Here is an 18,645-nt window from a genome sequence, read left to right as displayed (position 1 = left end):
GTTACTGTAGCACTGTCAGTCTCCTGGAGATGGGGTGGGTGGGTGGCTGGAGGACAGGAGTGGAGTGAGACTTTGACTGTAGACCCTTCCTCACCTTTCAAATTGTAAATTACATCAACTCAAGAAAAAGTAGAATTTTTCAAAAGACATTTGCTTGATATGACTGCAAAGCAATGGACTTCAGAAATTTAATAATCACTTCAGATTCTTTTCTAAAGGTGGTGTGTTATAAAGAATGAGTTGCTACATTAAGGTAACTGTAGGGCAGCATTTACCGAGTCTTTGCGGTGTTTCATGCACAATTCCATTTCATTTCCACATCTTAAGGTAGGTTGTCTCATTATCCCCATGCGCAGATGAGGAAAATAAGGCCCATGGGGGTTCAATAACAAGTCCTAACATATAGTGGGACAGGATTCAAGCCAAGCCTCGAGACCCCAGGGCCCTGCACTCTTATCCACACTGTTTAGCAGCGTCTGTAAGAGTGGAGATTGGTTTTCAGTTTTACCTAGTTAAGTGACACATGCCTCACAGTAAACAGGTGGGTTAAACCATCACCAGTTCAGCACAGAGTTGGGCTAGAGCCCAGGTCTGCATCCACCCACCCGAATGTCCTTAAACACTAAAAAGGTGCCTCTTGCCAAATGACCCTATCATGTGTGATAAACATTGGAATCTGCATGCATCTTGTTAAATGTAAGAATCATCTTCATGAAAAGGTATTAAAGTCAGCTACAGCAAGATAAATTTGTACTGACTTTAAAAATATTCTCAGCAGCATAAAATTTCCCCATATTAATTTCTACTACAAAAAGCAAAAGATCACTCTAAAGTAGAACGCTATTTTACTGCTCCATAACTATTATGAAAGTAAAAGGAAGACTTTTTTCTATCTACTGAAAAGCATCTTGTTCACAGGTATGTTTTCACATTTTTACTCACAAACTATTATACTTAGAAGCAATTCAATAGTTGTCACAAACATAATTTGTGCTAACAATGTTAGTTGCACGTCATCTAAAAATCTTTCAGAAAGAAAGAAGGAAGGAAGGAAGGGAGGGAAAGAAAGAATGGAAAAGGAAAAAGAAAATCTTCAATCACATACATTATTAGCTAGAGACATCATATAAGATATAAAAGTTTCCACTCACATGACACTTGACGCTGTCATTGTCTTATCTGAAACGTCTAATCCCAAGGAAGTAGCCAAGAGGGTGGATGAGACCCTCATTTTGCAAATAAATCAGTGGTCTAACATGACATCACTGGGGAGATACAGAAATGAGCCAGGCAGAAGAACCAACACTCAAGAGCCACTGAGAGCCCCCCCACCCACTTCACGACAAGCACATCTCTCGGGCATACTGTGGTCAACGTTAGGAAACCCAACGTGGGTGACAGAACCTGCAGGAAAAGCCTGATTTAAACCAAACACTCCTGTTTCCCCAGGTAGCGAGGAGAATGTCCTATCCTTGTACCCTGAACCCCTATCAATCACAGCTCCTGGAACACGGTAGGAGCACCTTGAACTTTTGCCGCATGCAACCTGTGAATTGTGAAAGCAGATTCCATCCTTCCAGAAGGATTCCTCGATTACTGATCAAGCGTCCACTTTCACTGCAACTGGATCAGCAGTTTTGTTAAGATGCTATTTGGTGGGACAGAATGTCCAATGCACTTGTACCTTCATTTGCCAAATGCTGACAGTTTTTAAAAACTTATATAAATAAGTTCTTTTCAGAGCTGGACGACTGATCCACCCCATAGCTTTACCCACTTTTTGGGTAAGCCCTTTCCAAAAGATGTAAATATACCAGCAAACCCCTGTCTGTACTCATCAAAATCAACGGAAGGTTCCAGATAGCAAAGATTCAAAGGAAGGCCACGAATGGCAGCACACTCCCAAGCCCAGCTTTAGGAACTGGCCCTCCACTGGATTTTCACTGGACTCCATCATTTTCCACACTGCCGCGTCTGTCAAGGAGTGGAGCTGACGTACCCTCACCAAAGGCGCTGCCCTCTTTCCACAGGGATGCAATCCCCTAACCGATCTGTTCCTGAACATTCCTCACAAGAGGTCAAGCAGGGACTAGGTTAGGAATTATTTAAACTACGGGAGGAAACTAACCAGCAAGTGCCAGGACAAAACCACCAAATGGGGAGAGGACAGGCCCAGATAGTCTATTTCTGGCAGAAACTGCAAGAGGGGGGCCCAGGGAGGAGGGGGTTCCCTTAGGAACCAGTGACTGCCCTGGAGCTCCGCAGAGAGGGCGCTGACTCAGAGGACCAGGCCACCAGGAGCTAGGTCCCCGGTTTCTGGCTACAACCCGCCCCTGCCAGAGTGGGAGTACAGCCAAGTAATTTCTACCGTGCAGAAGACAACACGAACTACCCACGTGGGAAAACTAGGGGTGTTGTGGAGCCGGGTGGGCTTCAAAAGGGAAAACTGCCGGGTGACAGGCCCTACAGAGGGAGAGAGGGATTTAGTGACGGATTCTCCGGGGGTGTGTTGGGGGTTCACCATCCCACATCCAGGGCCTCTGGGAGTTCAACCACTCTACCACCAGTCACTAAGAGCAGCAAACCTCTACCGAGTGCTTATTTCTGAGCCGGGTGTCTTTACTCGCGTTATCTTTTTTTTTTTTTTTTTAATCTTCAGAACTCTTAGATAGGTGTTGCAATGAAACCCATCTTAGAAATGGAGACATTAAAGAACAAAGTATTGAGGTCAAGGTCACTCATCTGGGGAATGGCCAGGATTTGAACCAAGGTCTGTTGCAAGCAGGGCCCAAGCTCTCAACCAAAGCTGCTCCCTAGAAAGAAAGAAGGCAAAAAGCAGAAGCTAGCTTTTTCTTGCTTCCTGCCTGTGAGACCCCAGGCAAGTCCATTAACTTCCCAGTGCCTCAGTTTCCTCATCTCTAAAATACAGATAATAATAGAATGGATTCTGAGCAGTAATGACATGAACTCGGGTTTAGGCGAGGTCCTAGCACAGAGTAAGTGCTCAATAAACATTAGCTAGCATTGCTGTGATGCTCATTATTAGAGGTAATAAGTGTAAACATTGCTATCCTCACAAAGCTTCCAGCTCAGCTGGGAATACAAAGCCAACAGACAGGAAAAGACACTGAAGCACGTGAGCCCAACTGGAGGGGCAGAGTTAAATGTGGGGGGCAGAGAAATACCTTAAACCCTGGAGGTGAGGGAGCAGCTGCCCAAGGCGGCACCGCGGGGGCCAGTCTGCAACTCCCATAACGCTGACATCAGTCCAGTTTCTCTTCCTTCCAGGAACAGGAAGGGGTAACAATTAAACACAAAACTACAAAAGTCCTAAATGCAGGGTTTTCCAATTAGTCACAGGTTAAGTCAGGCAGTGTTCCTGCTAGACAGGCACGTGGCCAGCCTTCTGTGAATATGGGAACTGGCGAGCAGAGATGGTATAGGTGGGGGGCCACGGTCCTGTCCTGGGGAAGTCATGAAGTCCTCTGCCGGGAATTCTCCCCTGGGGCTGTTAGAGAGAGCAAAGGAACAGGAACTAAGATAGAAAATAAAGACCATTTCGGAAAAGGCAAACAAAGGCAAGATTAAACAGAAGTAATTAGGAAAACCCTAGATATAGAGAACCTGATTTAAGGGGAATAAATGAACGTCAGTAGCCTGAAACTCAAATAAGAACTCTGAAAACCAGTAGCAAGGGTAAGACACATAGAAAAATACTATTAATATTAGTCACGTACTGATGCATACTTTGTATAATTACTATTCCAAGCACTTTACAGGTATGAACTTGTTCAACCTTTACAATAACCCTATGAGGTAGGCGCTATTGTTTTCAACCCCATCTTACAGATAGGAAAACTACAGCACAGAGAGGTCAAGTAACTTATAGCAGGTCACACAGCTAGCCAAGTAGCAGAGGTGAGATTTTAATCCAGGCAGTCTGGCTCCAGAGCCCCATACTCTGTGCTCAATTGCCTGTGTCAGTTACCAGTTTTGATATTCAGTAAAGTTCCACAAAATGGGATTATCCATAGCTCATCTCTATGTTGAGTTAGTGTCTTGAGTAGACTAATCCATGAGTAATCATTACTCATCTATTTCAATAAGAAACCTAGAATGAGAGAATGGTTTTCCCTAGTGAGTCAAGTATTGGGAAGAGAAGGTGCATTTAAGTTATAGTCTCTCCAGGTCAATTTATCTATTTTTTTGGCATTAAATACCTATTTCAAAAAAAAAAAAATCCTGCTACCATTATAAGAAACAAAATCAAAAAGCCATCTGATCTACACTCCACACTGTTGAAATTGCTGATTACTTATTGAAAATCCTAAACTTGCTTTTGTTTTAAAACAATAGAAACTATTTGTATGAAGGGATCGGATTTGCCATATCCCTTTGCCAAAATGATCGAAATTGTTAATAAAAAATGTTAAGTGAAGAGATAAACACAAAGCAGTATTTTGAGCTAACATGATCTCAGTTTTATTGAGACAAATTTTTTTTTTAATTTATTTATTTGGCTGCGTTGGGTCTTCGTTGCTGTGCATGGGCTTTCTCTAGTTACGGCAAGCGGGGGCTACTCTTCGTCGCGGTGCGCGGGCTTCTCATTGCAGTGGCTTCTCTTGCTGCGGAGCATGGGCTCTAGGCGCGAGGGCTTCAGTAGTTGTGGCTCGCGGGCTCAGCAGTTGTGGCTTGCGGGCTCTAGAGCGCAGGCTCAGAAGTTGTGGCTCATGGGCTTAGTTGCTCTGCAGCATGTGGGATCTTCCCTGACCAGGGCTCGAACCCATGTCCCCTGCATTGGCAGGCAGATTCTTAACCACTGTGCCACCAGGGAAGTCCCATCTCAGTTTTTTGAAAGAGAAAGTACCAAAATGTTTACACAAAACTACGGCACAGAGAGGTCAAGTAACTTATACCAGGTCACACAGCTAGCAAATAGCAGAGGTGAGGTTTTAATCCAGGCAGCCTGGCTCCGGAGTCCCATACTCTGTGCTCTATTGCCTGTTATCTCTGAGTAGTGAGATTACAAGTTATTTTTATTTTCTTTTTAGTATTTTGTATCTTTTGTTGGTGGAACTTGGGAGTATATATTTTTTTTTTTTGCCTTTTAGTATTTTCTCAAATGTCTTTTTTTTTTTTTTTTAACATTTATTTATTTGGCTGCGCTGGGTCCTAGTTGCGGCACGCGGGATCTTCGTTGCCGTGTGCAGGATCTTCCTTACGGAATGCAGGACATCTTAGTTGCTGGCATGCTAACTCTTAGTTGCGGCATGTGGGGATCTAGTTCCCTGACCAGGGATCGAACCTCGGGCCACCTGCGTTGGGAACGCGGAGTCTTAGCCACTGGACCACCAGGGAAGTCCCTTAAATGTCTTGATGGCAGTCACGACAGTTGTTTTTTTTTTTTAAACTGCAGATAGAAAGTCAATAAGAACTTAATTCCTATTAAGTTTGAACCATATGAAACTGTTGTTACTGTAGGTCAAAAACAGTAGAATATTGGTAATTTCCTGTGGTTTATCCTAATAGTAATATTAATGCTGTGGAGGTAAACCAAAGCACTGAAAATCCCTTAGTGAGGAGACTACCTATAACTGCAATCCATAATACTTACATGCTAGATATTTCCACTGACTGAAGGCAGAGAAAAGACTATGAAATCTTTGGTCTACACCTTAGGAGAGACGGGTCAATGGAAACCACAGAGTGGTGTAACTTCTACTTTATTACACTATAAAACACAATGTAAATACATAAATAATAAGGCATTGGCCTGATAACTTTTTTTCTTTCCCACTATACTTTTTTTTTAAAGGACTTTTCAGTCTTTAAATAGTAAACCACCGTAATTTCAGAGATTATTACAGCCACAATGTTTTAATATTATGCATTGGTATTTCACAATAAGAGAGACTTGACTGCTTCATTTTCCAACAACTAATTCTCCATCACCAACTGGGCGTCCTGCAATGCAATTCATTTCTGACACCAATTGCCTGGAGTTAGTGCAAACCCCACGTTAGACACCGGCTGCAAATGGCATCTAACCACTTAACCAGGCTAACCCACTACAAAGTCAGGGCTTCCATCATCTCCCTCAGGTTCGACAATTTGCTATGATGGCTCAGAGAACTCAGGAAAGTGCATATTTATTGTTATAATTTTATTATAAAGAATACAACTCAGGAACAGCCAAATGGAAGAGATGCGTAGGGCAAAGAATTGGGGGTGGGGAGGGGAAGTGGCGCAGAGCTTCCATGCTCTCTCCAGACCCACCACCCTCCCAGCACATCCATGGGTTCACCAACCCAGCAGCTCCTTTAGCCTCCTTGTTTCAGAGTTTTTATCGAAGTTTTAAGAAATTTCACTACATAGGCATGATAATTAAGTCACTGGCCATTGGTGATTAACTCAATCGTCAAAACCTCACCCCTCCCTGAGTTCAGGGGATGCAGCTAAAAGTTCCAAACCACTATAATCATGAAGTTGGTTCCTCTGACAACCTGCCCTCATCCTGAAGCTATCTAAGGGCCCACCAAGAGTCATTCATTAGGGTGAACTCAGGTATAGTCTAAAGGGCTCATTAAGAATAACAAAAGACACTCCTATCACTCAGAAAATTCCAAGGGTTTATGAGTTTTGTGCTAGGAACATGGGACAAAACTCAAATATATATATACATACATACATACATACATATATATACACACACACATATATATATAGCCTTTATTATACCACATTGACTCAAAGTCAAGAGTCTTATTTATATATCAAGGTGCATCACTGAAAGACATGGAAAGGATCAACTACTTTATCATATGGTTCAAGCAAAAGAATTCTCCTTCCTTCCTTGAAGACTCCGCGCTTCCTATCCCACCGGCTCCCAGGCACTAAGACACACCAAGTCCTCTGTCTCTGTAAGCACTATGTCCATAATATGAAGGTACCTAATGTACGCTAAATTACTTTCAAGTGCGTTATTTTTCCTCCCCCAAATCTATTCGGTCACGTTATAAGAAATCAAGGGACTAAGGAAACGGACTTGCCAGAAGTGACGGAGAGATAGAGCCCTTAGCCAAGCAGGGTTTTATTAATCAACGCAGTGTTGATCTGCATGTTTTATTTAAAGACACGACCCTAAACACTGATGGCCAGCACTGCCCTCCTGACCTGGGCTCGCCCGGAGAGAGAAGAAAACAATGAGAACTTGACCAACAATAGCTAGCGCAAAAGCTGGACATGCACAACAGTCCTCTAAAAATAAATGTTAAGCAATGAAGAATTCAAGAGGCAAGATGATTTGTACAATTTCCTTTACCATTCATGAGCACTTTCTGGCCTTCACACCACCAAGACGATACACTGCACTTACTTCATGATTCTAATTTCCCAGCAAACTTTGAAAACTTGTTTCTATCTATATATCATATGCATTATATTAAACCTATACACTATATGGGTCATATTTGTATTACTTACAAAGGACTACATTATCCGTTTGATCCTCCAAACAACTTTGAGATGTATAAAGAACAGGTATATTCATTCTCTCTCCCTCTCCTTCCCTCCCCCTCTCCTTGCCCACCCCCAACCCTCCCCACCTTTTCTCCAGATGAGGAAACAGCACAGCAATCTCAACGGCCTTGTTGAAAGTACTGGGGCCATGTCTGGTACTCAGGTCTTACTCAGCTCAGCATCTGGAGCTCTTCCATCACACTGCAATGCCTGAGGGCCCTTCTGGTCCCCTATCCTCCACTGCACCCCATCCTTAGCCCCCAACTGCCTGCACAATCAAGCACCTAGTTTCAGGAGCCCCACAGCCTAGCCTCAACCTGCCCTCTGCAGTCTCACCGGGTCTGCACTGACCCCTCCTGACCTATCTCCACACCTCTGCACAAACTGTTCCTTTTGCTGGGCTGCCATCCCCACACTCCCCTTTAAGGTCCGCTTAAAATGCCAAGTTTTAGGCTCTCAAGGCTTTTCCATCCCTTCTATCAGAAGGAAAGTCTCTCTCCTCTGTGATCCCACGTGGCACTTTGTCTGTAGGTCTCTGATGATACCAAATACATCCTCCCTGTTATTCTATAACAATTTGTATTCATAGCTTATCTCCTCCCCCTTCTCAATCACAAGTTAGTAGAGAACGGAAACCAAGTTTGTTGTTCATTTTATATACCTACACAACACCTAACAGTAGCTCAAAGAAGGCCCTCATTTTTAAATGAATTGCATGCTGTTTGTATGGAATATCTACATGTTTTACCTGCAAAGACTATTAAGACACTGACTTGGCAATCATGCATGGGAAATGAGTTTTACCTTCAAAACCCAGCTTCCTTGGCCCTATCATCTGGCTTTAAGCGATAGCCCATGCCTCTTTTCTTCTTCCTATGGGTGGTTGTTCTGTGTTTTGCTTTAATAGAGGAGGAGGAGGTTGGAAAGAATTGAGGAAGCCTCCGAAGCATTCAGGCCATACAACTATATAGCACAAACATGCAAAGAAAGATGAAGGAATGCCTGTCCATTAGCCATCTGCCACTTCACCAATGCCAGGAAATTCCGGGCTGCCGTTTCTTATAATGTGAATAATTCACATGATTGTGTTGGAGACTTCCAGCTATGGAGAGCCGTTGGAATATTTGAAAATTAGTGTTCCCGAGTTATATTGTGAGACAGAAAACCCAGTGAATTCTTCCAACTTTTACCCGTTACAGGAATCTCAGAGAACCACATTATGTTCGTATATGCATGGGGGAGGAAGGATTGGCATGTTACTGATATTGAAAAGAATTTGTTGTTTTTTTGTGACCCTTACCTATCACGTGACATTTTATGTACAGGTTCTTTATAAATCTCCGACTACTCAGCTAAACTTAGCTGGCCACTTAAGAAGGGTAATGGCATAATTGTTTAATCTGTGTCTTTTCAGGAAACTGAAATAGATTTTTAAAAATATCTCCCTCACACCAAAACTTTATAAAAATCATTTCGAAATCTAATGACATGTAAATTGAATTAGTCCCTTCAAATATTTACTCTAAAAGTAAACAGACAATTCCTGAAGAATTCCTTAGATAATCGCTCATTTTCCACTAAGAACAAAATCTACATTCAATTAATAAACTGCCTTAGTTTTTCTCTTTCAGTAGATGGCCCTACAATGAAAAAGTAAAAAAATAATAATAGTAAATAAATATAAGACCATCCTTCCACCGGTAGCGCTGAGCATGGAGTACATGCAATTTCACATAACAACAAAGAACATTTGAGAACAATGAACATATATATAGCTTTGGCTTCCCCTCATCTAGGACTTGAATGAGACATTTCACTTCTCTTCGTCTTGGTTATCCCTCTGTACATCTGTTTCCTCATCGCTACAAAACAGAATACAGCAAAGTGCTCCTCTTAGAGGTTGCAAGAAATAAACCTGATCAAGTAATCAAATATTTGAGTGTGTCTTATATGCTCTGCTGTCTAGTTAACACAAAACACAGTGGAAACAACTGCCTATGATTCTGTGTTAAATAACATACTATAGATCCAACATGTATTCATGGACTCGAGATGTATATTCACAGGAGATAAAATCACTGAGAATGCCTAGGAAGGTTTCCTGGAAGTGTTAATCCTAGAGCTCAGCTTCAAGGATGGGCAGGAAAACAGGACAACTAGCCCATGAAGAGGGGATGGATTTCCAGGTTAAGATACTTAGCATCATTTGGGAAGCAGTTAGAAATGCAAATTCTCCAGTCCCTTCCCAGAGCTACAGACACTGGAGGAGGGGGAGAGCGATCTATCTGTGTTGTGACCAGCATTCTAGTTAATTCTGACGCATGCTCAAGTTTAGGGACCAATGCTATGGCTTTGCTCGTTCTCACCTCCTCTGTTCCACAACCACGTGTCCCCTTCACCTGGCTAATGCCGACACTTTTACAACTATAAATTCAAACTTCATTTCCTCTAGAAAGTCTTGCTCAACCTGTACTCAACTCTTGTCCCACCCCCAGCCCCAGTATTCTGGCCCTGTGCCATACTTTCCTTATTGAGGTAGTAATGACACTTTATCATTATTGCTTGTTTAATCGTCCTCCCTGATAACCTGCACTGGCTCCGTAAAGGCACAGACTGTGTCTATTTTGTTCGCATCACTTCATCCTAGTGTCTTGCACCCCAGTAAGGCACTTGGCTAAAATCTGCTGAATGAGTAAATAATTTAAAGAATTAACCTGTGAGGTATAAAGGAAAGGTATAAAGTATTATAAAATTGGAAGTATGATATATATATACATGAAACTAATAGATGCATTTAAAGTACTGGTGTAGCAACACAACTGAATTCAGTTTGTCTTTGAAAAGAACTTAACGAACAGATTTGAGTTTTGAAAACCTTTGCACTGAAAATTTTCACTAACACTTTCAAATGTGTTGATGTCCCACCATATTCACCTGATAAGGCAGTACTTGCTTACTTTTTTGTCATTCTTTTTTTTCCTCCATGACCAGAGTCTCTGCCTCAGGCTTTCAGAGCAATATAGCCCATAGAGGCTGACAGACAAAGCAGCCTCTTTCCATTTCGGGAGGGGAGAGGGGGGAGGAGACTTACAGCTAAGACTTAGGGATGATTTTGGAAAGCGTTAAGTCGTTAAGTCTTCGCTTTATTATAAAGAAAATGCCTTGGTCTGAGTCAGAACACCTGGATTCCAGCCCTGGCTTCTTTCCTTCCTTCTTTCCTTCATTCATTCATTCAAATGTTTTTAAGCATCTGCTCTGTTCCGGGTCCTGTGCTTGGATCTGAGCCTTGGACAGTGACCAAGACACACACACAGGCCCTCCGTCACCAAGCCTAATGCTCTGCTCCTCGACTACGGGCTGCGGCCCTTCCTGATTCCCGCAGGCCCCTGAACCTGAAGCTTCCCCATCTGCAAAGGGAGGGCTGAATTATAAGAGGACCATTGAGTCCCTTCTGACGCTAACTTTACGTGACTAAGAACAACACAATTACTCTCAGGAGTCAGTTAGCCAAAGTCATTCTTCTCAGGGCCCGCTCACCCCAGATCCAGAGAGCTGAGAAACCAGATCCCCGAGCGTGAGGACCAAGTGCAAGTGTAGACCTTGCCAGAAGCAGCAAAGCGGGGTCCACTGCAGTGGAGAGACAGCTTTCACACAGTGGGAAGCGTCCTAGACTGAGTAAAGAACCCCCTTAAGACCTGGCTAGGCCGACTCAGTATCCTCGTCTGTTAAATAAGCTTTGAGGAGATCGTCAGCCTTAATGCTACAGGGTTCTACCTCCTCATTCCAGCATGTGTTTCCCCCGCACCACCAAGCAACTAACTCAATTCCTACAGTACCTGGAGAGAGCATCCGATCCCACAAGTTAAGGGCTCAGACCCAAAGACTCCCCACCGCACTCCCCGGGCCCCCATCCGTCAGACGCCAATGCTAAGTCCAGGTTGTCACCTGTACTTCTGATCAACTGGCTATAGACTGAAGGTTCCAATGACCCCCTCCTTGAGTTCAATTAATTTGCTAGAGTGGCTCACAGAACTCGGGGAAACATTCTGCTTACTAGATCACCAGTTGATTATAAAAGGACACAATTCAGGAACAGACAGATGGGAGAGGTGCGCAGGGCAAGGGATGGGGAAAGAGGTGGGGTTTCCGTGCCCTCTGGGTGTGCTACTCTCCACACATCTCCATACGGTAGGTTGCCAACCCAGAAGCTCATCAAGTCTTGTTATTCAAATTTTTAAAGTGCTTAATCTTGGGCCCTCCTCCTGCCTCCTCCCCTTCCCTCTGGGAAGAGGTGGCTGGGTGAGGCTGAAAGTTTCAACCCTCTACTCCCACCCTCCTTCAGGTGACCAGCCCCATCCTGAGGGTATCAAGGGCACCACCCTAAGTCCCCTCATTAGCATACGCTCAAAGGGGGCTCCTCACAAAAAAAAGACACTCCTATCATTTAGGAAATCCCAAGGGTTTGAGGAACTTTGCGTCACGAACTGAGGACAGAGACTAAATATATTTCTTATTATACATATATTATACATATCGTATATTATATATTATTATTTATATTGTATATATTTCTAATTATATTCTTCTTCAACATAACATTCACCGGTGAACAATGAGAAGATGAACAAGGACAAGTTCAACCCTGGATAATCAAACAGGATGTCAATGGGATGATTACACTAATCCTAGGGGAAAACTGTCAAAACTTTGTGACTGTAGCTACAGATCCACCGGCTAAAGAAAAACCAGTTGGTGAATTTTTCAAAATTCTTCCCAAAGAAACTGCCACATTCTACCCTTATAAAGATTAACGGTTTCTTTCTTTTTCTCCTTCCTTGCCTAATTTTGGTAGCTAATGGCTCAGCCCCACACATCCCCTGCACCCCGAGAGAGCTGCCTGCCAGGCTCACTGGTCCCTACTCCTCCCCTGGGACCTTGGCACTGCCCAACTTGCCTCCTCAGCCTCGTGCCCATGACACCGCAGCCTCAGCAGCCTGGGCTCAGGAGCAAGATGAGTCAGGGGACACCTCAGGCAATGGCAGAGAACCAGAGAGGAAAATTCTGGAGCAGCCAGCAACTTTGTCCCATCTGAGAGCTATGACAGGTAGTATTTGGTTAAGGACAAAGTAATAATAATATATTTTTTTAGCATTTACTACATGCCAAACACTGTGCCATGCACCCTTATATTTTTATCTCATGTAATTGTCACAACGACGCCAATGAGGCAACTCTGCCATATTTTCTCCACAACACAGATGAGGAAAGTGGTTCAAAGATTTCTTTGCCCTCTGTACAATAGGCACTTTCTTAGTGGTTGGAATGCAGTTATACCCAGGGGTGTGCAAACAAAATGGGGGGAGGGGAGAGTCGGGAAGAGCTGGCAGCTGTTTGGGATCCTGAGATGAACAAAGACAAGAAGGCAGGAAACTTGGGGCGCTGCAAAGGGGGGATAGAAGAACCCTGAGTTCAACAAGTTTGGCACAAGGATCCTCAAGGTGAGATGACTGGGCACGGGAACTCAGTTTGCCTGGGGTATCCACCACCCTCTACCAACCTTCCCTCCCCAAAAAGTCCCTTGGGCGGATTCCGTTTCTCTTCTCCCTTACAAAGAAAGCTGTGTCAATAACTGGCAGAGGAAAGCAGAGTTTCCATTATAATGGGCATCCATCCCTAAACCCACCTAGAACAGAGGAAACCTCAGCTTTGCCAAAGTATCTTCACTTTATTAGATTCCCCACTAAAATACCAAAGCAGTGCTTCTTTTCACGAAGTGCCACTCATTTGAGGAGTTCTTTCTCTCCATAGGGTATTTTACTATTTTGAGCAGTTTTACATTTGGCTGCCCATAAACAAGAGCAGATGAGTCACGGAAGAGGAAATGCAGGACCATAATCCCTTATCTGAAAACCTGGAGGTCAGATGTGCCTCGAAATTCAGACTTTGTAATTCTAGAAAGGTAACAAGGCATTTAGTACACATTATGTAACACTCAGAAATCAAACTCATTAATATTACTGCAGCCAAAACTTAGCAATATTCACACTGGTTCAGATTAGGTTTTACCCACCAACGAAGTATGCAAAAAGCCTCAAAAATCTTTTGGTTTTCGGAGTTTTTCAAATTTCAGAATTGTCCGTAAAGGATTACAGACATGTGCAAATGGCTCAAATATTATACTAGAAGAAAATAGTCAACCTATTAGTAATCAAAAACATACACATTTAAACAATCAAGGTATAAATTTTTGCCTTATAATTTAGCAAATATGTTTTTCAGAGAAAATGCCAACGGTATGAAAAGTGAGTCCTTTGACCACTGCTGTGAGGATGTAAACTGGAACAACCTTCAGGTCACTAAGATTGGTGGCATCAATGGCCTCAAACATGAATACCTTTGACCCCAACATTGCCTTTTCAGGAACCCATTTTCTATGGAAGTCGTCGATATCCAGACAAAGCTTTGCATAGATGTTCACTAAACAATGAGTTTTAAAATTCGTTTAAAAATAATTAGCAAAAACTAAAATCTAAAATAGAAGCACAGTGAGGTAGAAGACAGAGAACCATGTAATGGGATATTATGCAGCCACTTTGTGAGTGTGTAGGGAAATGGAGAAACCTTTAAGTATAACATTAGGTAAAAAAATGCCAGGTAAAAATGTATCTTTGCATTATGATCCCCTCCAAGTAGAAAATACATACAAAGAAGACCAGAATGAAATAGGCTGACAGTGACAAGTGTCTTAGAGTAATGAGATCAAGTGTTATTCTCTCCCCTTCCCCCAAAACTTTAAATCTTTGGGGGAATTATCCAGAAATACCAAGAGCACTGTATTTTAGCTGAGGAGAAATGGGGAAAAAAGGTTTGGCTACTTAACTCCCAATCAGTGGCAGCAAACCCATGAATCTGAGGTGTCACTCCAGACTTCAGATATTTACAATGAACCTATGACTGCAAAACCATCACCACTTCCAGAATGAAAACATGTGTGGTCTACATTTATTAGACAGTTTGGTTGACATTATAAGTCTAGTCTAATGGGCACTTTGGGTAGGAAATACAGGAAAAAAGATACACAGGATAGAAGATATATACCACTCTGCCATTTGCCAAGACCTTTCAGAGACACCAGCTCATTTGCTCCTCACTAGCAGCCAGTAAGGCAGAAAAAGATAGGGGTTGGCACACACCCATTTTCCAGGCAAGAAAATGGAGGCAGAGAAAGCCACACTCCCGAAAGCGGCAGGCACACTTCAAGTCCAGGGTTCTGACTTAGAGCTTGGTGCTCTTTCTACTCTATCATGCCATTACCCTATTAATGATTCTTTATAAATATGTTACAGTAAAAAGAAATTCCTCACTCTAAAGAAAAACAAAATGATTTGGTAACAATAGGCCTCAGAATTGAATAGATGTGAGTCAACGTCAAAATCCAACTTACACATGTAAGTGACTTTTTCAAGTTAACTTCTCAGAATTCAATTTCCTCATCTCTACATGGAGGAATAAAACTATATAGCTGACAGGATGTTGTAAGAATTAAAATGATCTGAGGACTTAGACCAGAGCCTGCCACAAAACAGGTATAATAAACACTGCATTCCTTCCTCCGAAAAGGGCCCACAGTGTACTAACTGCAGATTCCAATTTTAGCCAGACTCACTGTTCTCCCTGCTTTCAGCAGCCCACCAAATCTTTAGAATTTCTGAAGCAACTGCCCTAAAATTCTTAGAAACAACTCAACATAATAGTTTTAACCAATGACAATTTAAATCATTTTTTTGTGGGTTTCAAATAACTACTCTTTTGTCCCAATGTGTAATTAAACTTCAACATCAGAGACAATTCTTTAAAAAGTAACAATGAAAACTTTTTTCTCTATCACCTGGGGCTTTGGTCTCTCTCATTCAAATGTGACTACTGAAACTCCCAAATAGTCTGTTTAATTTATTTGGGGGCTGGGGTGGGGTGGGGATGGGGAGATAGGGAAGGGCAGGCACGCCTTGAATTTTGCATTTTCCCTTTAAATGGAATTTGGGCATGGAAGCCCAAGCTCCAAGGGGTGCCTTCTCAAAACATTCTGTCCACTGACTAAGATTAATGTACGTATACAGCTAGGCAGCCACCTGGCCAAAGGAGAACCCAGAATTTACTAAAGCTTATCCTTAGCATCTAAATGAGGAATCAGGAGGCTGTATGGAAGCCCACAGAGCCCCAGGAGAGGGCACCTCTCATTCACCAGCCCCTGGTCCTTTTCAGCCCACTCCTTACTCAAAGGCCATGCCCATTGTCTGCAGAGAAACTAAGCCCTAAGTAACCAGAGAACTTAAAAGACATAAATAAGCCAAGATGTGGAAAATCATCCCTTCTGGTGCTGGTGGTATATAGTTTCGAATGCTGCTACTAAGACAGAAGCTTAATGAGATTCTTCTACTAGGCAGGAAGTCAGAGACATTGCCACTACCCACTGTGAACTTAACTGTCCTTCTTTTCTCTACTTCCCATCTTCTGATAACTCCATGCTTACAATATTATGATGTCCTAAACTCCCTCTCTTAGAATCTCAACAAGACGGCTGAAGGTGATTTCTTTTCTATTTTCTCTCTGGGGAGCAGTGCAGTATAGTGGAAAGAGAATGAACTTTGGAATCAAGCAGGCTGGGTTATCAAAGATATAGATACGCGTAGACACACACACACTCCCCTCCTAGTGATTCCTCTTCAGACTGAATGCTGACGGATACACTAGCTATGTGATGTTGGGCCAATTGTTTAATCTCTCTGGGCCTCAGGTGCCTCACTGGAAATAAGAACTTCACAGAATTGAGAAATAAGTATAAAAATGAATATAAAGTGCCCAACCCAAAGCTTGACACATAGCAGGCACTCAACATTACTCCCCATCTTTCTCCCTACTTCCCTAAAACATTCCCTACAAACATTAACACCATCTTAGATTCCACGGGGACCAGATGTTGGCTGGTCAGGGCATCTTTTCTTCACAAAACAGGTCTCAAGTCACACTGGCACATTTGTACTCTGTACCCTTCCCTTTTTAGATACCTCATTCTTCTAAAGAGTTATACTGTGTAATTAAGAGTTTTGTCATCACATTCCAGTCCTGAAAGCTGTGTGTTGCTCAAAGATCCATCAAAACACAAACTCACTCTACAGATGATTTCTCCTGCTATGACTGATTACATGCATTATGGGCTGAATTTTTAACAGTTTCCCTCCCGGGTCAAGCTCTTCAAATTCTGGAGCAACTGACTCTAGCCCTGTAAGTACTGTCTACAACCTGGGGTCCAATTTGAACCTGATGATGCATGTACCTGTCTCAGCAATGAAATGCAGGGTGAAAACCAAAATCTCCCATCCAATAATACATGTCACTAGCGGCCATTTCCTCAGGGTGGGTGGCTGAAGGAAATACAGATCTGCTAATAAAGACTCAGGAGACACATGTTCCCTTCCTAACGAATTCTGGTTTCTACAAAAAAGTGAAGGCCAGAGTGATAAGCCAGTTTAAAAGCTGTAAGCAAGTGGATTCTTCTTAGGAGTGAAGAGCAGTATATGTGTTTTTATGGAGGAGATAGTCATGGTTGGAAGGCTTCCAGTTATTGCTTATTATTTGGACTGAAGAGGAGCCGCTCAAGCTTGGAAGAGCTTGCTGACGTAAGATTCCAGGCTCTAGTAACCCCAGCTGGACAAGAAGGTATACTTTTTTTTTAACTACTGCTGTAAGGTGGCAATTAAGAGGGGGCTCGGTGGTAAGGAATCCCTGGTGTCTATAATTATAAAAACAAGAGTGTGAGAAAGAACTTCCGTAAAAGTTACACCCCCTCTTAGATTTCAATTAAAAACTCCTGCTCCAAGTTCATCATTGGGGACAGCATTTTATCGTCTCTGCTGGTGGCTTCCTGCTCTGACCACAGAAGGTTCCTTTTGTGGTGACAGGAATCAACTCAAAGAAGAAAAACAAAAAGGTAAGTTTACAAACGCGCCTTCCGTTTTTCCAAGCCTGATTTATCCAGGATATGTGGGAGGAAATCAGAAATCCCCAACCTGTTACAAGAATCCATCAACCACGAAAATAAATGAAAACTTGGAAAGGAAAGAAATTGTAACTCCTCAAGGTTTGAAGATTAAAAAAAAAAAAAAAAAAAGGAGGGGGGAGGAAGGCGGCGACAGCGCACCCGGTGCCCGGTGTCACGATCTTCCGCTCGCGGGGCCTTTGAGGACAAGGGCAGGAAAGGGGTCCGCAGGGCTCCAGGTTGCTGGGCCCGGGCGGAAGGGCTTCCGAGGAAGGCAAGAGCCGGCCGGGTCCCTACACGCCAGACAGCTCAGAGGTGGGGCCGGGGGGTAACAGGTCCTCGGAGGAGGGAAGGCGGGAGCCGAGCAGGCTGGGAGGGACGGGAGCCATCTCCACGCGCCGCGCCCGGCCCGGGCCACCCCCAGACAGCCAGATGTTCAGCGCCTGGATCCCGCGGCTGTGCCAGGACCAGGGCAGCTCGAGGAGCAGCGGAACTACAGCCCCGATCCCTCGCCTCCTCCTGCGCGCCCCACCCGCTACAGGGCACTCACCCGGGGCCACGAGCGGCGAACTCACGGCGCCTCCCACGAAGACAGCAGCGGCGAGGACGGCGGACTCCAGGAGCCCCGGCGGAGCCATCGCCGCGGCCCTTCGCCCTCCTCCCCCGGGACGCCGCGTCCCGGGCTCCGGCGCGAAGAGCAGCTCTGGAGCCCGCGGGCTGACAGACTGGCTGGGGTCAGCCTCAGCGCGCTGTGCACCCCGCCCCGCCAGGGACCCTCCCCTCAGGCCCCACCCACCTCCGCTCTGCCCTGCCTCTCCCAGCTTAGCCCCGGGCTCCGCTTACACAGGCAGGCGGCACATCCAGTGACCCCGCCCCCGGACCCGCCCACCTCAGCCTGGTCCAGCCTCTCCCCTTCGCCCCGGCTTCCTTTCCAAATCCGTCCGCAGCTCCCGCCTCCCGGATTAGGCCATGGTCCCGCCCCGTACCCCGCCCACCGGGCGAGGCCCCTCCTGTCCGCTCGCTAGTTCCCTTTCCCAGACCCTCTGGACAGCAGCCGTCTACATAGCGCTGGAGCCCGGGGTCGGGGCAGG

The 18,645-nt window shown here is 44.2% G+C and overlaps 1 protein-coding gene across 2 annotated transcripts in view; it reads right to left on the bottom strand.

Annotated features, from left to right (window-relative positions):
- RELL1 (RELT like 1) overlaps positions 1-18,312 on the bottom strand; it is a 60,759-nt gene extending 42,447 nt beyond the window's left edge. For both annotated transcript variants that reach the window (XR_014244111.1, XM_082390759.1), the window contains exon 1: positions 18,105-18,312. Coding sequence is in view for 1 of the 2 variants with exons in the window: in XM_082390759.1 (XP_082246885.1) it covers positions 18,105-18,192 (88 nt within the window). In the remaining variant the exon portion in view is untranslated. The remainder of the gene's footprint in view (positions 1-18,104) is intronic.
- Between the last annotated feature and the right edge of the window lie 333 nt (positions 18,313-18,645).

This window comes from Balaenoptera borealis, assembly GCF_965194805.1.
Source record: "Balaenoptera borealis genome assembly, chromosome: 4".
NCBI lineage: Eukaryota > Metazoa > Chordata > Mammalia > Artiodactyla > Balaenopteridae > Balaenoptera > Balaenoptera borealis.
The sequence above is the reverse complement of the archived record's forward strand: the minus strand, read 5'-3'. Positions and strand labels throughout refer to the sequence as shown.